Raw genomic sequence first — 19,533 nt, forward strand, 5'->3', positions numbered from 1 at the left:
CCCCACTGTGCCCTATAATAACTAAACTCCCACCCTACTATGCCCACTTGGACCTAAACACACACAGCACTTTCCCTTTGCGAGGATGCACATCAATGTGAGCACCTCTGTTAGAGTGATGAGCCCCAGTTTCCATAGCCTCCCCTGACAACTAAATCTCCTCACCTCTCATTGTGAATCCTTCCTGCCCTCTCTCTCTCCTTGCCCTAAGGTAGGTTTGCTGTATCCTGATGCAAATTTCCAATCATGGTCCCACCAAGTATTTGGATAGGCTTGTTCCTCTACTTGGTTCTGTTTCTTCTGGACAGAAGTGAACTGTACAAGGACTGACCAGACCTGAGAGTTTATCGTTGTGCAACAGATATTAGGTCTGCCAATAATAATGGAAGATAAGTCATGGTTAACATAATTGACTTTTGTTTCTATTCATCAGAGACAATTCAAATTGTCAGTTTTATGGCACTGTGAGGTTCTGCTTAGGTTCCAGTGAGATGATGGGTACTTTAAAAGATTTTGCTGCATCATTTAACCTTCATTAAGTTGCAACTGATGTAGCCAGTCTGAGGGATGTGGCAAGCCACAGGCACCGATTGGTCAAAACTGTCCGCATAGGGACTGCAGTGATTTCAATAATAGCTTTCAATTGGCAACTCAAGACAGGATAAAAGCATTTCTGTCGGACAGCAAAAAACTTGCAGTCAACTGTACGCTGAAAGTTAGCTGGAATCACATCAAGGTAAGGAGAATAAAACTGCTTCTGTGGGAAACAGCATTGATATGATGTGTGTCAATTAAGGGCAATCATATTTCAGGCTGTTTGCAGAAAATTCTGACTGGAAGTTCTTTTTCTATAAGGTCATACTTTGGGAGAATTGGAATAAAGCGACTCCTCAAGTAGATTCAGGCTTGATTCAAAACTAGCCAGAGAGAAATATCAAAAGCTCTGTCTGAGAGGGTGGAGGAAGCAGGTTCAATCATCACCTTTGGAGGAGAATTGGGTGAATATTTGGAAAGGAAAAATTTCCAGGCCTATGGATAGACAGTAGGAGAGTGAGATTTGTTATACTGTTCTTCTATCCTCAGTGTTAGCACACGGTGGGGATGCTGTCTGAAATGGGATCAAGACTTTCTCAGCAGAGATGCTTGGACATCACTGACAAACAAGATCAAAAGAAAAACTGCAAATGCTGACAATCAAGATTACCAACAAACCAAAAAGGATTGGCTGGGATCCTCACCAGATCAGTCTGAATCTGCAGAAACACAAAATAGACCTTTAATTACCACCAGATCCATTTCTCATTTTACAATTTTTGTTTCTTAAACTGTATGTTGCTACCTGTGCTTTTCAAGCTGGGGACTCCAGTCCAACTTGTTGCAAAACGTACAGCTGCAAATCTGAGGGCAAGCCCGGAGAGGGGGTCACAGTATGCAGAACCAAAGTCCTTTCTCCAAACCCTTCAAGTGTTACTGGCTCATGAAAGAAAAGCATTGCTTCTAAGTGCTAAACCCATGAGTTGTTATGAACTGGAATGTGTTACCTGAAAGGGTCATGGAAGCAAATTCAATAATTATTTTGGAAAGGGAAATGAAAATATACTCAAAATGCAGATGGAAACCAAACTAGTGAGATTAGTTAGTTAGCCCTTTCAAAGAGCTAATTCCAACCTGCTGAATCAAACTACCTGCTTATGTTGAAAGATTCCATCTGATTGAGTACAATATATCATTTGTAACGTACATTGAAGACATTGAAGAATAGTAAATGTGTTGGATATAGTCAAGATTAGAGTGGTGCTGGAAAAGCACAGCAGGTCAGGCAGCATCCGAGGAGCAGGAAAATCGACGTTTTGGGCAAAAACTGATTTTGCCCAAAATTCCTGATGAGGGGCTTTTACCCGAAACATCGATTTTCCTGCTCCTCAGATGCTGCCTGACCTGCTGTGCTTTTCCAGCACTATTCTAATCTTGACTCTAATCTCCAGCATCTGCAGTACCCACTTCTGCCTAATGTGTTGGATACAGCAATCTTACCCATTTCTTTTTGCTGATGTGTTCAACTTCTTTGAAAGTATTGAAATGCTTCTCAGTGATGTTGAAATCAGTATTTTTCTTTTATTACTGCCTACCCGAGGTGCTCCCTGCATGCAAATTACCACCAACAAACTTCAGTTTACAGAAAACCATTCTTCATTCCCGAGACAGTCAAAGTAAGATGAACAAGGGCGTGGGTCACTTGGTGCAGTTGCTACTATCAGAGTCTGTACAGCCATCAGCCTTTTAGCGACCATATCACCACCATCTCCAACCTGAGCCTCTCTCTTTCTCCCCCCCAAACCCCCCACTGCCCCTCCCTCCCTGCCTAGCTTTACTGAAGGTTCAGTGAAGACACCAAGCTCACAGACAATTTTGCAAGTGCTGCTTTCAGTCAGGATAAAAGCTCTCACCGGCATGAGATTCTTCAGCACATCATTGCGGCTGGAACTCCAGTTCTACTGAGGGAACTCTGCTGAAGGTGCTGCTGTTCAGATGAGATGTTAACAGAGACTTCATATACCTTCTCAGCTAACTTCAAATAATGTGTGGCATTATTCTGATGTAGGCGGGAAATTGTGTGTGCGCGCGCATGTGTGTGTGCGCGTGTGGTGTGCATGTCCGTGTGTGTGTATGCATGTGCATGTATGTGTATTTGTGTGTGCGTGTATGTGTGTATGTGCATGTGTGTTTGTGCATGTATGTGTGTATGTGTGTGCATGCGCATGTGTGTGCACATTTGTATGTGCGCGTGCGCATATGTGTGAGTTCCTCAGAACAAGGTTGGCTGGTGCGCTGTTGGCAATTAAGAATGTTGGGTGGAGTCTTTTAACATGGGAATACTGGTGTCCTGCAGGCGATGACACAATTCCGGCTGACCAGGACGCTGTCCCACTCCTATTACCTGTTAGAAGCGTATCACAAGGATTTATTGGTTGACTACCAAATTTGACCACATTATTGCGCATCTTTCACAGTCATCATGTCCTCAGTGGAACCTGAACCCAGCAGATCTTCTGGACCCAGTGGTAGGGACATTACCATTGCAACACTCACCCTTCCTTCTTGATGGATATATTTATCCCTGTATCAATATCGTAATAAGTGTCACCAGTCTTTTATTAATTGCTGTTTGTGCGAACATGCTGTGTGAAAATTGGCTGCCACATTTGCTACATTGCAACAGTGCCCACACCTCAAACACTGCTACAGAGGCTGGGAAAGCAGTCGGAGATTGTAAAAGGTGTTATAAAAATGCAAGCTTTTCTTCCAGGGAAAGTGAGTTATGCAGTAGGCCTTGCTGATTAATTTCCTGCTTCTGCTTAACAAAATAAACTTGAATGATAGAGCTGCAGTAATGTCCCTGAGCAACGCACCAAAAACAGTTAACAACATAGCACAGCCATTTCAAGATATTCCCTTAATTCAGTAAATGTCGGTGTTGAAACATGAGTATCCATAGACAACCAGTTGGTTGCCAGTCTCTCACCAATGTGTTAGTTATCAGACTGTAGTGACCAGAAATGTGGATTGTCACTGCATTAAGGCTTTATTTAAAACTGAATAAACCTGCCTTGTTTCCTTCGCATTGGATATTGGATCCTCAGGAATCTTAAAGAAAGATTGACACAAAAACAATCCTGATACAATAGTGCTCTCTGTCATCACATTAGGTCACACTAACAAATGGTCCTACTGTCCAATTTAAATTATTCAATCAAGCAATCCCTGCTGTTGTAACCATGGCAACATTGAATGAACCAGTATTTCCTGCAGCGAACAATTCTGATTTAAATGTGCACAAAAGGTCAATCCACATTAAATCCACTTTGCTTCAGACTGACTGAAAGTTTAAACTGTTATATTTTGGACTTAGTTTTGAGACTGAATATTGCCTAGACTGGGTCATCTCACAAAATCAGATGATAATTATGGCAAAAGAATCCCATTTAATCCCCGCTGCTTCATCCATCCAAAGAAATGTTCATCTCACTTTACTGTAACTTTAGTTACTTTGATTTTCAAGTTTAATGTCTCTGTTCCTCTTTGTCTGAAGAAAAATGTTCTTTTAACCCTGGTTTCTCACAACACATGTGGAATCAGCCTTTTGACTCCACTGCCCTGCCTCCAGTTCACGAAATGTCTTCCTTATTCCTTGACGAGAAGAAACTGGAGGCAGGATTCAAAATGTTGCCCCGCGAAAGCCCGAAGCAGTTCTTGTCTCATTTGTTCTTGAAATGTGTGGGGAGTGCTGGTGTGCTTTGTCTATGTCAGCCCATGTAAAATATAAAATAATGAGTCAGTTTTTAATGAGCCAGATATCTTGAAGTTTATTAACAATGCTAACTATTTACACAGCTACAATATCATGCATAGTCCCTGTTCTGTGCTTACTGATGTTACTGTACATTACACACACATTGTTGATTGACTGAAGACACTACACTGACTCCATAACACTGAGAAAAAGTGACTGTATCTTAAGCGAATACCTTTATAATGAATGTCACATGTCTTAATGTCATGTAAATGTCTCAAAGGGAGAAGCCTGGCTGGTTTGGAGTCTGAAGATAAACGCAACATTTCTCTTTAATTGTCCTTGAGGAGAGATCCAAGATGGTGGCGGACTGAGTGGTCTGCTGTGCTGGGCTCTATGCCCAACCCCCGGGGAAGGTGAACCTTTACCACCCCCTCACTAACTACCCCCAGGAGAAAAAAGTATTAATTTAAAATTACTGACTATTTGGAGCTGCTGAACTCATCTGGGACAGCTTTAAGGCCAGTAAAGGAAAGGGGCATAAAGGAGCACAGCAGACAGGGTACTCCCCTACTGCTCAGTCTCCCGGGACTGCCCCTTTGGATCCAGCAGAACAGCAGCACTTACTCTCGGAGTTTGCTAAACTTCGAGAGTGGATTCAAACAGCAGTTGAGCTACTGTCTGCAATGCTAAAAAAGCATGAGCAGGAAATCCAGCTGCTGGAATGAAGACTGGAGGCAGTGGAGGAGAGGACTGCAGCATCGGAGACGGTAGCAGAGGTCTCGGGAGGAAGGACCTGAACGCTGGAAGACCAGGTTCAGGTCCTTCAGGATCAAGTCCATGACCTAGAGAGAAAATATAGAAGAAAAGACCTACGGTGCATGGGTCTTCCGGAATGCAAGGACCTCATCGGCTTTCTACAGGGATAGCTCCCGAAGTTCCGGGAGTTGGAGTTGGAATCGGGCCTGGTGAACATGGAGCAGGCCTACCGGATCGCAATGCACAGGCCCAGGCTGGACCCACACCCCTGCGTGGTCCTACTGCAGCTCCTGTATTATAGAGAAAAACAGTTCATAGTTGAAACAGCAAGAAGACTGGGAAGGAATTCACAGGCTTTAATGTACAAAGGCTCAAAGATAATGTTTTTTCAGGACTTTCCAGGATCCCTAATAAAAAAGAGAAAGGACATTTGATGGAGTCAAGAAAGAATTAAGGGACCTGAACATTCAATTTTCCTTGAGGTACCCAGCCATGTTGCATTTCGCCCATGGAGGGACGGTATATAAATTTGACTCTGCAGAAAAGGTGAAGGACTTTGTGAATTCTTTGAATTGAAGAACTTGAGTTGGGGTGGAAGGGGAGGGGGCATCATTGCCGACAATGGTACGGGTTTTTTTAAATTGCCCCTTTTTTCACATCTCTCTCCCCCTTTCGTTTCTGTGGTTATTGGCTTTATATGTACAACCTTGTTGTAAAACTAGAATTATTTTATATATCGGTGGATTGCATATTATCTAGGGCCCCTTTCTTTTTACTGCTGTCCTTTTGATTTTGTATTGGGGTGGCTCTAACTGTGGTTAAGATTAGTGGGAAGGGGTGATGGGCATTCGTTGTTAACTCAAAATGTAGATAACAAGTTTTCCTCATTTGTGAATTGCCTGAGGCTAGGACATGGCCTCAGCTAGAGGGAGTTAAGATGGTAGTAAGGAGTGGGAGGGGTGCCCCCTATGGGTAAGGGGGAAGATCTCTAGTGAATTGGGGGTTATTTGGGTGTTTGCATCAGTTAAATGTAGTGATGAGTTTTTTTAGTTGTAGTAGATTTTATAGGAGTAGTTTTTAAACTTTATAAAGTTAATGTCTTTGTAGCTGATCATACCTCAGATAAGTTCCCTCCTCTTGGGAAACCATGGGCTGCCCTGGATAACCACAGCCAGTGATTTGTTCAGGTGGTGCACCTGGAATATAAAAGGGAGCCATTCTCCTATTAAAATAAAGAAGGTGCTGTCAAGCCTTAGGAAGGAAAGGGTGGTCATTGCCCTGCTTCAGGAGAACATCTAACTGATAAGGAACATCTGAAACTGCAGCGGGGGTGGTGGTGGGGGGGTTATGACAGGGTATTTTTCACCTCCTTCAACTCTAAGAGTAGAGGAGTGACTATTCTGGTAAGAAGGAACCTCCCTTTCCAGGTAATGGAGTAGATAAAGGTTTATCATTCTTAAAGCCCTAATACATGGGGATGAGTGTAGCGTCTTGAATGTATAATGTCCCCCGGCGCACCCTTTTAAATTTCTAATTGATGCAGTGGCTAAATTAATGAATCTTGGGGCTTGCCATATGATTACAGGAGGGAATTTTAATCGCCTAATACATCCAGAGATTGGCAGGGTGGCCAAAAGGTCTGGCAGGTAGACCTGCGCAGTCTAAGTAGTTGGTGGGCATGTGTGATGAGTTGGGACTAGTGGATGTCTGGAGGTACCTCCACCCTAATGGAAGAGACTTCATGTTCAACTCCAATCCATGCTAGTGCCATACGCCAATTGACATGTCTTTTTCTGCCAACTAACAGACATTGGCGTGCAAAATTGGGAATATAGGTGTTTCAGATCATGCACCAGCGTATTTAGATGTTAAAATCAAGGGTAGTGGAATGGATGCACGTCACTGGCACATGAACCCATTCCTGTTAAGGATTAGCAAATTTATTGAATATATCAGAAGAGAGTTCAGGGCTTTCTGGGATATCAACTCAGGTACGGCCAGTAATCCAGCAATACTTTGGGAGGCCACAAAGGCATATTTATGAGGTCTGATCATTTCGTATTCTGCGACTAGAAAGAGGAGCAGCAACGGATGTTGGAGGCCCGGCTGAAGGTAGCTGAGGGAGTATATTATAATAGGCCTTCATTGGTCAAGGTGCAGCAGGTCACGGCCCTTTGGGCTGCTCTCAGCTCAATGCACACACAAGTGGCTAAAAAAAGAGGTCTCCTTTGCCAAAGAAAAGACTGTTTGAATTCAGAGATAAGCCTGGTAGATATCTGGCATATTTGGCTAGGAAGAAAAAAAGCTTTCCAATCTATTACATCTGTTAGGGAGAAGGCTGATACGATTACCCGCGAATTGAAAAAGATCAATATTAGGTTTAGGGAATACTTTGCAGAGTTATATCGGTAGGAGGGGGCTGAACACAGTACAATGGGAATACAGTGCTTTTTGAAAATCGGGACCTCCCTAATATACATACAGAACAGGCTTTCCTTTTGAATGTTTCTTTAATGGTACAGGAAGTGCAGGAAGCAATAAGGCATCTCCAGGGTGGCAAAGCACCGGGGCCAGATGGATTCCCAACTGAATTCTATAAGGAATTCATAAACATGTTAGTGGAGCCACTTCTGGGGATGTACAAATATTCTTATAGACAGGATTGTCTGCCGCCTACTCTTAGGGAGACTAATATCTCCCTCATTTTAAAGAAGGGAAGGACCCTGAAGAATGTACTTCATGTAGACCAATTTCACTGTTGAACATAGATTTTAAAATTCTATCCAAGACTCTGGCTCTGGGATTGAGAAGGTCCTGTCCCGTATTATAAAAGAAAACCAGACAGGTTTTGTTAAGGGCCGTAACTCCTCCAACAATATCAGGAGGGTACTGAATATAGTGCAGGTATGCCAGCAAAGATTGATACCAGATTTGGTGGTCTCCCTGGACTCAGAAAAGGCTGTGTCTGTTTGGGGTCCTAGAATGTTTTGGTATGGGGGGATCCTTTGCCAGATGGGTGTCAGTACTGTATAATGATCCTAAAGTGGTAGTCATTACAAATGGTGCTAAGTCAGATAACTTTAACATTGGGAGTGGTATTCGACAGGGGTGTCCTCTCTCACCGATGTTATTCACCTTGGCAATTGAGCCTTTAGCCGAGGCTATCAGGAGGGATCCTGATATAGTGGCGCCAAGGGTGGGAATGGGGGAGCATAAGACCACCCTATATGCTGATGACGTCCTCTTGTTCTTGACCAATCCAGAGAAGTCTGTTCCTCAACTGATTCAAACAATTAATTTATTTGGCGTTTTCTAGGGTTACAGGATCAACTTTACAAATCGGAAGCCATGCCGGTAGGGAGATTAGTGGAGGTGCCTAACCTGGAGTATGGAATGCAGTTCCTGTTTAGATGGTCGCCAAAAAGTTATTTTTTAATTGGGAATTTTTATTACCCCTTCATTCCACCAGCTGTATAAAGCTAACTATGTGCAACTATTGGAGAGGATAAAATAGGATTTGCAGTGGTGGGAGGGATTATCATTATTATGGTTGGCCGAATAACCCTGATTAAAGTGAATGTTCTTCCTTGCGTGTTGTACCCCATGAGAATGCTCCCGTTGTTGTTACCTAGATAAGTATTATGGAGACTAGGGTCCTTTATTTGGTGCCACAAGCATCCTCTAATTAAATACACTAAATTGCAGCTTTCGCAGTGTGAGAGAGGGGTGGATCTTCTGGACTTGAAGAAATGTCAGATATCAGGTCCCCAATGTAACATTAGTATAAGCACTCTTACTATCTGTTCGCATACGTTGGTGACTGGGTACTGGGAATTCTGGAATCGATTTGGCTTAACATTGAAGCCTTGCAGTTGAGATGCCTTCTGGTTCATTTATTATTAATGGATAAGATGAAATCCATGACCAAGCAGTGTAAGAATCCAATCATTTTAAATACGGTGAAAGCCTGGAGGATAACGAAGCAAGTCGAGGGCAATTGGTCTTAGACTTCGTCGTTTATCCCGTTGGTGGGAGCCCAAGGATGTAAACCTGCGACAATGGACTCCAGCTTTAAGGCATGGGAGAATAAGGGAATCTCCTGTCTGGGACTTCGAGGGGTAGGCCTGAAATATGGATTGTCCAATAGGGACCTTTTCCAGTACTTTCAGATAAGGGACTATATACAGAGGAAGACCACGCTCCTGGCTCAGTGTTACAAGCCAGATGTGGAGAAAAGAGTACTCCGGCGTACGGGTGCTCTTTCACTCAGTACTTTATATCGTTTACAGAAAGGTCACGCCCTGGGGGACATGGAAGGACTCCATAGGATGTGGAATCGAGAGCTAGGAGAGGATATTTCATCGGAGGTATGGGAAGATATATTGGGAAATGTGAGGAAAATTTCAGTATGTAATAGAGCGCAGGCCATGCAATTGAAGATCTTACACAGGGCTCATATGGCACCAGAGAGGCTAGCTAAGTTCAAGAGAGGAGTACCATCAGGGTATCCCCAATGTAACATTAGTATAGGCACTTTTACACACTGTTACTGGTCATGTTGTAAGAACCAGAAACACTGGAGTGCTATAGTACAGGAGCTAAAGGACATCCCAGGGATTGAAGTTAATGTGGATCCGATATTTCTTCTTCTGGGGTTGCCAAATTTGCCCTCTCTGAGGGAACACAGGAAGAGATTGTTTAACATTCTTACCCACTGTGCGAGGAAGAACATTCTAGTGGATTGGGCATCGGAAAAGCCACCAGGTCTTATGGGGTGGTGTAGACTGGTGATGGAGCATCTCCCCCAAGACTACCTCACAAATATGGTGCACCACAAAACGGAGCAGTTTTACAAGGTGTGGTGGTCCTTTTTAAATTATATTGACACAGACTTATCAGCAATATCAGCCGTGGGAATTAGTATGGGTGTCTGTAGAGCTCCGGGAGGAGAAGACTGGGAGAAAAAGAATACGGGGACTGTCGATGGTGCTCCCAGGGATCGGAGCCTCAGTGGAGGTGTGATGAGTGAAATAAAGTAGTGAGATATTATTTAAGTTACTTGAATTTAGGTTAAGTTAATATTTATTTAATTTGTTTGTAGTTTAAGTAGATATGTTTGTTCTGGTAGAATAGGTTGTTCATTGCTAATAGTATCGCGTTATGACTTTGTTGTATTGTCTCTACTTTTCTGTTTTTGGTGTTATTCTTATCTTTTTGTATATAGATGTTTTGTAAAAGATTTTAAAATGTCTTTAATAAAAATATTTATTTTTTAAAAATTGTCCTTGAGAAGGTGCTGTTGGTACACCCACAATGCTGTTAGGAAGGGAGTCTGACACAGCGACAGTGAAAGAATGATGATACATTTCCAAGTCAGCATGGTAGTGGCTAGAAAGAAAACTTGCAGTTGATCAGCTTCCCATGTATCTGCTGGCCTTGCCTTACTAGATGATAAGGGTCATGAATTCAGAAGGTTCTGTCAAAGGAGTCTTGGTGAGTTTCCACAGCACATTTTATAGATGATAAACACTGCAGCCACTGTGTATCAGTGACAGAGAGTGAATGTTTACTGGATGGTTGTGGATGGAATGCTAATGACGTGGGCTGCTTTGAATACATGGTGTTGAGCTTCTTGCACGTTGTTGGAGCTGCACTCAACCAGGCAAATGGGGAGTATTCCATCACACTCCTGTACCTTGTAGATGGTGGACAGGCATGGTGGGGGTCAGGAGATGAGACATGCACTACTGAATTCTGTTTGATCAAAGCTTTCTCTCATCCCACCTTTCTCAGTGTGCATTTACTCTGCGATCTACAGACTGGCTGACTGGGTTACTAACTCACTACTTACCAAAAATATGATAAGGTTTAATTGGAGAAATATTTTAGCAATATATTGTAGAGACAATGCAGTAGACAGGTGCAGAATACAATTTGGACAGGCACTATATTCAGTCTTCATTACTAAGTCCACACATTAGGTCATACGTTTCAAGCATGTCTCCTCCAGATGATTTATTTTTGTTGCTTCCCTAATCCTGTCCATCCCATTAGTTCTGACAGCACTAATGTGTGAGGAGGAAACGTTCAATTCTGTATTCTCAGCTGTCTTCCAAATGGCAAGCGATTGGGTTAGGAACAGCAGGACAATACTAAAAGATCAATTGATTACTCATGGTTCTAGGGGACAACTGAGGCAGGTTATGGAGCCAAGGGTTATGTGAAATGGAGGAATTTTAAATAAGGATGAGGGCGTTAATTTCAGTCCAATTAGCTGAGGGATGTGGGGGGAAGAGTGGGAGGTAAAAGACGGAAAGGTGGTGGGGGGGGTGGTGACGTGTGGGGCAATAAGGGGTGGGAATGAGGTGGGGCAAGGAGCAGTGGGAAATGAGGCAGTGAGGGGTAAGGAAGTGAGAGGTAGGGGGTTGGAGGAGTGAAAGGTGAATGTCTGAAAGGCTTTAAACAATCAATGGACTTAAAAGTTTTCACACTAATTATTTACCAGGATATGGAAGGACTGGATTGTTTCAGATTGCATTTCCTCAATATCACACCACACTGAAACAGGTTTCAACTGTAAATGGAATTAAAGTTTAATTATTTATTTTGTTACCTTGTCCTGTGGTCATCCATCAGATGTCCCCTCCGCGATTGAAATAATTAGCTGGAAATCTCACCCAAGACAACGGGGGCAACTACAGAGTAAACTTTGAATCGCACTTTACCATTTAAACTCTAATGTGAAATCTCACCCAATTCCTGAGCCAACTCACATCAATCTGACTGACTTCCAGACTGAACCTGCAAGGGACACCACATCACATATTTCCATGCACCACACATTCAGATCAGTTAACATTCCCCTCACAGACAAACACTGCACAAGATCTCACTAATAGCAATAAAAAAAGACTTGCATTTATATAGCACCTTTCACAACATCAGGCTGTCCTGAATAACAATATAGCAATTGAAGTACATTTTGAAATGCAGTCACTGCAAACAAATTGTACTCAGGAATTTACACAAACCGTAATGTGATAATGACCAGTACATCATCTGATTTTTGTGATGTCGTTGGATGATAAATATACTCTCCTTCTCTTGTTTGAAATAATGTTTGAGGGGCTCCTGCATCCACCTGACAGGACAGTCAGGACCTTACTTTTGCACCTTATCTGAAGGGCAGCCCTCCCACAGGACTGTCCGGAGTGTCCACCCCAACACTTAATGTACAGACATACACATTAGGAGGAGAAGTAAGCTAAGAAATTGTTTCCGTTAGGCGGGGAGACTAGGACCCGTGGGCACAGCCTTAAAATTAGAGGGGGTCAATTCAGAACAGAAATGTGGAGACATTTCTTCAGCCAGAGAGTGGTGGGCCTGTGGAATTCATTGCCGCAGAGTGCAGTGGAGGCCGGGACGCTAAATGTCATCCAGGCAGAGATTGGTAAATTCTTGATGTCACAGGAATTAAGGGCTACGGGGAGAATGAGGGTAAGTGGAGTTGAAATGCCCATCAGCCTTGATTGAAAGGCGGAGTGGACCCAATGGGCCGAATGGCCTTACTTTCACTCCTATGTCTTATGGTCTTACAGCTGTGAGGACCTGCTCGGACATTCGATGCGATTGTGGTTATGTTTTGACATGGCCCATCAATTCCAGATGACCTTGGATTGCAATGTCTAACAGGAATACATCTACCTCCATCTTAAAGATATTCAATGACCCCTCCCCCCACCTCCACTACCTTCTGAGGCAGAGAGTTTCAAAGTTGCACGATCCTCTGAGCTTCTGGATCAAGAAAAGAGACAATAAGAAACGCTTGTTCCGGTTTTATGCCTGGTAATGTGGTAACATCCTTGACAAAATACTCCTGATGAAGAGCTTATGCCGCAGAGTGCAGTGGAGGCCGGGACGCTAAATGTCTTCAAGGCAGAGATTGATAAATTCTTGTGGTGCTTTTCCAGCACCACACTCTCAACTCCAATCTCCAGCATCTGCAGTCCTCACTTTCTACAATCCTCAATACGCTACAACATTCCTCAGAGATTTTCACATGTCAGAATATGAGGATAAATGACACTTTTGCTCAATCTGGTGAATCATTTCTTTGTAACTGATCAGGGACATTGGTTTTGTTTGCTCCTCACTTGATTGGTAATGTTATGGTCTGTTTTCATTGAAAACACTGATGAAGTCAGACATCATTTACCTAAATTTAGATAGCCTTTTGAAAGGTTTCTTTTATTTCAGGGCGTTCTAAAGGAAATTGACTTTAGAAGTTTATGAATCAGGCTATTGTTTAAAGCAGTGTCGCACAGGAGGCTTCTTTTTAGGGTGTAAACAGAAGAGGTTCTGACAAGCCCCAAATCAGTTAATCTACTACATGAAACAGATTGGAATCGAAAACACTTGTTCATGAATTAACCTTTAAGCACATAAATAATTCTTTAAACTTTGAACTCTGTCATGTTCGTTAAAAATCACACAACACCAGGTTATAGTCCAACAGGTTTATTTGGAAGCACTAGCTTCTGGAGCACCACTCCTTCATCAGGTGGCTGTGGAACAGGATCATAAGACACAGAATTCATAGCAAACGATTACAGTGTCATGCAACTGAAATGACATATTGTGCAAACCTGGATTGCTGTTAAGTATTTCATCTTTTAGAATGGGTTGCAGGTTTCCGTTCATTAATATGTAAATTCCAGAACTTCTTTTAAGTCATATTCTCGAAATAACTGAAGGTTTTGTAAAAAAAAGGTGACATCTCAGCTTAGACAATGCATTAAAGGTGTGAGGCTAGGGAAGTGCCTATATCCCAATCTTGAGTCAGACTGCTTCTATTTCCAAAGCAGGTATTAATAAAATGTTATATGGATTGACTGCCTGTAGATTGTATGCTTTTTGTGCAAAATAGAAAGTGTGTGCGCTCATGAGAGAGAGAGAGTATAACTATGTGCATGTGACTGTGTGCATGTGAATGTGAGTGCGCATGAGAGAGTGTGTGTTTGTATGTGTGCATGCTTGATAGAGTGTGTGTGAGTGTGACAGAGTATAAGCCTGTGAGAGGTTGTATGCCTGGATGTGAGTGTAGCGGGTGTATGTGTGTGTGTATGATAGAGTGTGTGTGAGCATGTAAGAATTTGTGTGTATGTGTGCGTGTATGGGTCTATGTGTGTGAGAGAGTGTATAGTGTAGTGGGGTCACCTGCAGTGTGACATGAACCCAAGGTCCCCGTTGAGACCATCCTCATGGGTACCAAACTTGGCTATCAGCCTCTGCTTGGCCACTCTGCGTAGTTGTGTACCCCAAGGTCCGCCTTGCAGGATGGTCACCCGAAGATCCGAGGCCAGGTTTCCCTGCCCACTAAAATGTTCCCCAATTGGGAGGGAACATCACTGTCTGGCAATTGTTGCACAGCGTTGCACATCCATTGTCATAGCGTCGGCTTGGTCTTGCCAATGTACCATGCCTTGGGGCATCCTTGCCTGCAGCAAATGAGATAGACAATTCTGGCTGAGCCACATGAGTAGCTGCCTCGTACATGATGGGTGGTGTCCCCGTGTAATAGTGGTATCCATGTTGATATTCTGACATGTCTTGCAGTGGTTGCCATGACAGGGTTTTACAGTGTTGTAGTTGATGTTGTGACTTTGGAAATAGAATATGTCTGACTCAAGATTGGGATACAGACAGACTCTAACCTCACAACTTTTATGCATTGTCTGAGCTGAGATGTCACTTTTTTTTAACAAAACCTTAAGTTATCTCCAGAATGTGACTTAAAAGAAGTCTTTTAAAAAAAGTGAAAGCTGCTTTGCTCACATCTCCTCTAAACCTCCTGCCCATTACCTTAAATCTTTGCCCCTGGTTATTAAAGGGAAAAGTTTCTTCCTTTCTATACCTCTCATGATATTATGGGTAAAATTGCCAAAGTCCCAAAAGACTGCTCTCTCCTTTGAGAGAAAGAATTGACTGGTGGTGAATGTATTTGGAGCATCACCATACTTCAGGGAAGAGGTGAGATTGAGAAGGCAGGACCTTCATGGTAACTTCAGCCTGCGTCAGGAATTGAACATATGCTGCTAGTATAGCTTTGCATTGTAAAACCAGCTGGCCAGCCAACTGAGCTAACCAACTATGTCATAACTGTGTGCATCTTTAATCTTTATGTGATATCTTGTTGAATGTTTTCTGTATATCCAGATACACCATACTAATGGTTCCCCCTTATCCACACTGCTTGTTACATACCCAAACCTTTTTGAAATTTTGGCTAGGCCTATTTTTGTTATTTGCTGCATAGACATCTCTTTGACAATGTAAGTTATTATGTGAAAGATGAGCATAAGACCAAAATGCAAAGGAGCATAAGTAATCTATTCTACCCTTTAAGTCTATTCTGCCGTTCAATGAGATCTGGCTTGTCTGATAATCCTCAATTCCACTTTCCTGCATTATCCCTTTAACCCTTCATTCCCCTTATTGATTACAAATCAAGCTATCTCACCTTGAATACACTTTGTGACTCAGCGCTCTGCGATAGAGAATTACACAGATGCACTCCCCTCTCGAGAAGGAATACCTCCTCATCATTGTGATTAATACTCTTAGACTCTGCTTTCTGGTCTTAGACTCTCCCACGAGATGAAACAATCTCTCTGTAGCTATGTTGCTAAGCAACTTAAGAATCTTAAATGTTTCAATAAGGTCACCTCTCATTCTTCTAAACTCCAAAGAACACAATTCCAACCTACTCAACCTGTCCTCAGAAAATTATTCTTCCACACGCAGGATCAACCTCCTCTGAACTGTCTCCAATGCCAGTATATCTTTCCTTAGATAATCAGACCAAAATTAATCACAGTATTCCAAGCGTGGTCTGTCTATTGTTTGTATAATTTTAGCAAGACTTCCCTATTATATACCCCATTCCCTTTGGGGTCTTATCAAATAGCATTATGTGCAGTTGCTTAATGAATGCATTTTGCAAATCCAAATATATAATAAATACTGGTTCTTCTTTATCTATCTGGCATGTTACTTGGTCAGATAACTCTAATAATTTTGTCAGGCACAAAATCATGCTGACTCTGCTCTGTTATAATATGCATTTCAAAATGTTCTGTTACTCCATCCTTTATTATAGACTTTACCATTTTCCCAAGTTCAGATGTTAAGCTCACTGAACTGTCATTACCTCTACGTTTGTCTCCCTCCCTTTCTGACGAAGGGTGTTGCACTGGCAGTTATCCAATCCTCTGAAACATTTTTCAAAAAGTAACAATTCTTGGAGGATTACTACAAGTGCATCCATTATTTTGGTAGAAATTCCTTTAAATTTCAAGGATGTAATCCATCACGTCCCAGGGACTTATTAGCCTTTAGACTCATTAGTTTCCCGAGTATTTTCTCTCTAGCAATAGCTATAGTGTTTATTTCCTTCCCACGCCCTGCCTTTTAGCCCCTTCCTTATTTCATATTTTTGACATTCTGTTAGCATCCTACACTGTGAAAAGTCATGCAAAGTATTGGAACAATGTCTCTACCATTTTCTGGCTCCCCAGTTTTATTTCCCAAATCTCTTCTCCTAAGGGGCCAACGTTCACTCTTCCTTTTTATATACTTAAAGAAGCTCTTACTATCCATTTCTACATTGCTTACTAATTCATCGTTTATTTTCATTGTTTATTTTCTCCCTCTTTTTCTCAGTCACCTTATGTTGGCTTTTATAACTTTTCATACCCACTGGTTTACCATGAACGGTTGCCACATTGTATGTTTTTTGTCTTTCAATTTAATTCTATCGTTAACTTCCTGAGTTAACCATGGTCGGTTTATCCCCTTCCTAGAATTGGAGCTTGTGGAGCATTAACACCAGCATGGACCAGTTGGGCCAAATTGCCTGTTTCTGTGCTGTAAGTACTTTGTAACTGTTTCCCACAGATATGACATAGACATGCATTCCCTCAGGAAAGTTGTTAAGGACATTGAACCTCTTCCTCAAATTGCCACCTTATGCCATAGCACTGTTTGCACTCATTGGTCACTCACTTCTTGATCAAAAACTTAACTTCAAAGTGTAGTATTAGAAACATTAAACATGTTACTCCCTCCACAGTACTGCCAAACTTTCTGCAATACTTCGTGTTTATTTCAGTTCTCCAGACTCTGCAGGTCTATTTGAGAACTTACCTCCTTTGATCTTAAACTTATTCAATGATCCTATCTCCATCACCTTTTAAGGTAGAGAGTTACAAAGGCACTCTACCACCAGAGAGGAAAACATTTCTCCCGAGCTTTTTCCTAACAGGAAGATCCCTGATTTTAAAATCTTGCTGCCTAGTTCTAGGTTCACCCACAAGTGGACACGTCACGTTGATCTTGTCAAACCGATTCAGGATCCCATTTGCTTCTATCGAGTCACCAATCAGTTTTCTAAGCTCTAGGGGATTCAAGCTGAACCTGTCCAATTTATCCTCAAACTGCAATCCAAAACTGACTGGTGTCAGGTTCATAAATCTCCTCTGAAACATCCCTGAGGTACTTATATGCTTCCTTAAATAACAAGACCAAAACTGTACACAATATGGATGTTCTGATTTTAGGTTTGCTCACTGAGCTGGAAGGTTCATTTCCAGATGTTTCATCACCCAACTAGGTAACATCTTCAGTGGGGCTCTGGCCGAAACACGGATTATTCCGCATGTGGTCTCACCAACACCCTCTGTAACTGAAACATACATAACATCCTCACCTTCATGTTCAATTCCTCTTGCAATAAATGATAGTATCTCAGTGACCTTCCTGAACATGTATTGTTCCAACCTTTTGGACTTACAGCTCCTAAATCCCTGTGCATGTTGGAATTCTGCAGGTGTTAGATATTGTAAGTAATTCTTTGCTTTTTCATCCATCTCGCCAAAGTAAATAATTTCACTTTCTGGCATTCTACTATATCTGTCAGATTTTTGCCCATTCACTTATTTATATTCACTTGTAACTTCCTTATGTCTTCTTCACAACAAACGTTCCTACCTATCCTGGTGGCATCTGTGCATTTTGTTCCCATGCCTTCATTTCCCTTCTCTAACTCAATGATGTAAATTGTAAAAGGTTCCAGCACAGACCCCTTTCAGTAGTACACTCATCACATCCTGCCAATCAGAGAAGACACATTTATGCAAACTCTCTGTTTTCTGCTGGCCAGCTAGTCTGTCAGTTGCATTGTGTTCCCTTCGACATCGTGAGCTTTTGCTTTCCCATAATAACCTTTGCTATAATACCTTATCAAATGCCTTCTGGAAATCCAAGCAGGTTATGTCTACAAGTTCCCCTTTATCTACAGCTCATGTTACTCCTTCAAAGAACTCCAATGCATTGCTTAAGCATGATTGACCTTTTATGGAGTTATGTTGACTCTTCCCAATTACCTTGAGTTTTCCAAAGTGTGCAGTTATAATCCCTTTCACGACCAAACCCAACACCTTCCCCATGACTGACATCAAGCGAACCAACTTAACATTTCCTGTTTTCATCCTCACTCCCTTTTAGAATGGTAATATTTTCTACTTTTTGGTCTGATGGAATCTTTACTGAATCTAGGAACGTTTGGAACATTAAAACTTACAATGCTACTAGTTCATTAACCACCTCTCTTAAGACCTAGGATGAAGTCTATCTGGACCTGAGATATATCAGGCCACAGCTCCATCACTTTGATAAGTACACCTACCCTGTGACCATGGTTCCACTAAGTTCCAGTCCCTTCTAAGTTCTGATTTACAGCTACTACTGGAATTTTCTTTTTGTATTCTCTGAAGTTGAGACAGAAGCAAAAAATTTGTTCATTTCATCTATCATTTTCTTATTCTCTATAATTAACTTCCCATTCTCACTCTTAAGAGGGCTCTCACTGTACTAATTCTTTTCCCTTTTAAATGTCTGTCGAACAGTAATCCTGCTGTCTCACTGGGGTAGTGCAGTAGAAATTAAGCCTGCTTTGATCACAAGTCATCACAAAAGTTAAAGATTTAATCAAAGTATACAAAATGTCCCCAATTTACCTGTCTTTAACCAGGTTAACTTAAAGTAAATCCAAGGTGACTGTACTAAACAAGAAGTACTATTTGCACTAAAGTACAAATATAAGCACAGCACAGGAACAGGCCCTACAACAATCCAAGCCTGCATCGACTTATAGAACTTGCCCACACAAACAGATACAGACAAAAAAAAATTGGTGTTGAGGGTGGAGAGAAAAACTGGGAAGGCAGTTCAATAGTTGCTACCTGCAGCGTTCACTGAGATGATCCATAACTTACTGCTCCACACCCTCTCATATCCATGTATTCATTGGAAACAAAGAGTGGCTGGTTCACAACTGACCATGCCTCTGACTTATTGGATAAAAGGAACAACTTACAGCAGTGAGTGAGAAGGAAAAAACAGACCTTCTTCGGACTCTAGATATG

At 42.0% G+C, this 19,533-nt stretch overlaps 1 protein-coding gene across 2 annotated transcripts in view; it reads left to right on the top strand.

Moving 5' to 3' along the window:
* The first annotated feature begins 607 nt into the window (after positions 1 to 607).
* s100b (S100 calcium binding protein, beta (neural)) overlaps positions 608 to 19,533 on the top strand; it is a 36,794-nt gene continuing 17,868 nt past the window's right edge. The window contains exons 1-2 of one of the 2 annotated variants that reach the window (XM_072578365.1): positions 676 to 736; positions 16,912 to 16,977. In XM_072578365.1, the coding sequence (XP_072434466.1) occupies positions 16,942 to 16,977 (36 nt within the window). In that variant the 5' untranslated portion in view covers positions 676 to 736; positions 16,912 to 16,941. Of the gene's footprint in view, positions 737 to 16,911; positions 16,978 to 19,533 lie in introns of both variants that reach the window. The other variant, XM_072578366.1, reaches the window with a different exon arrangement.

The sequence above is a fragment of the Chiloscyllium punctatum genome, chromosome 10, assembly GCF_047496795.1.
Source record: "Chiloscyllium punctatum isolate Juve2018m chromosome 10, sChiPun1.3, whole genome shotgun sequence".
NCBI lineage: Eukaryota > Metazoa > Chordata > Chondrichthyes > Orectolobiformes > Hemiscylliidae > Chiloscyllium > Chiloscyllium punctatum.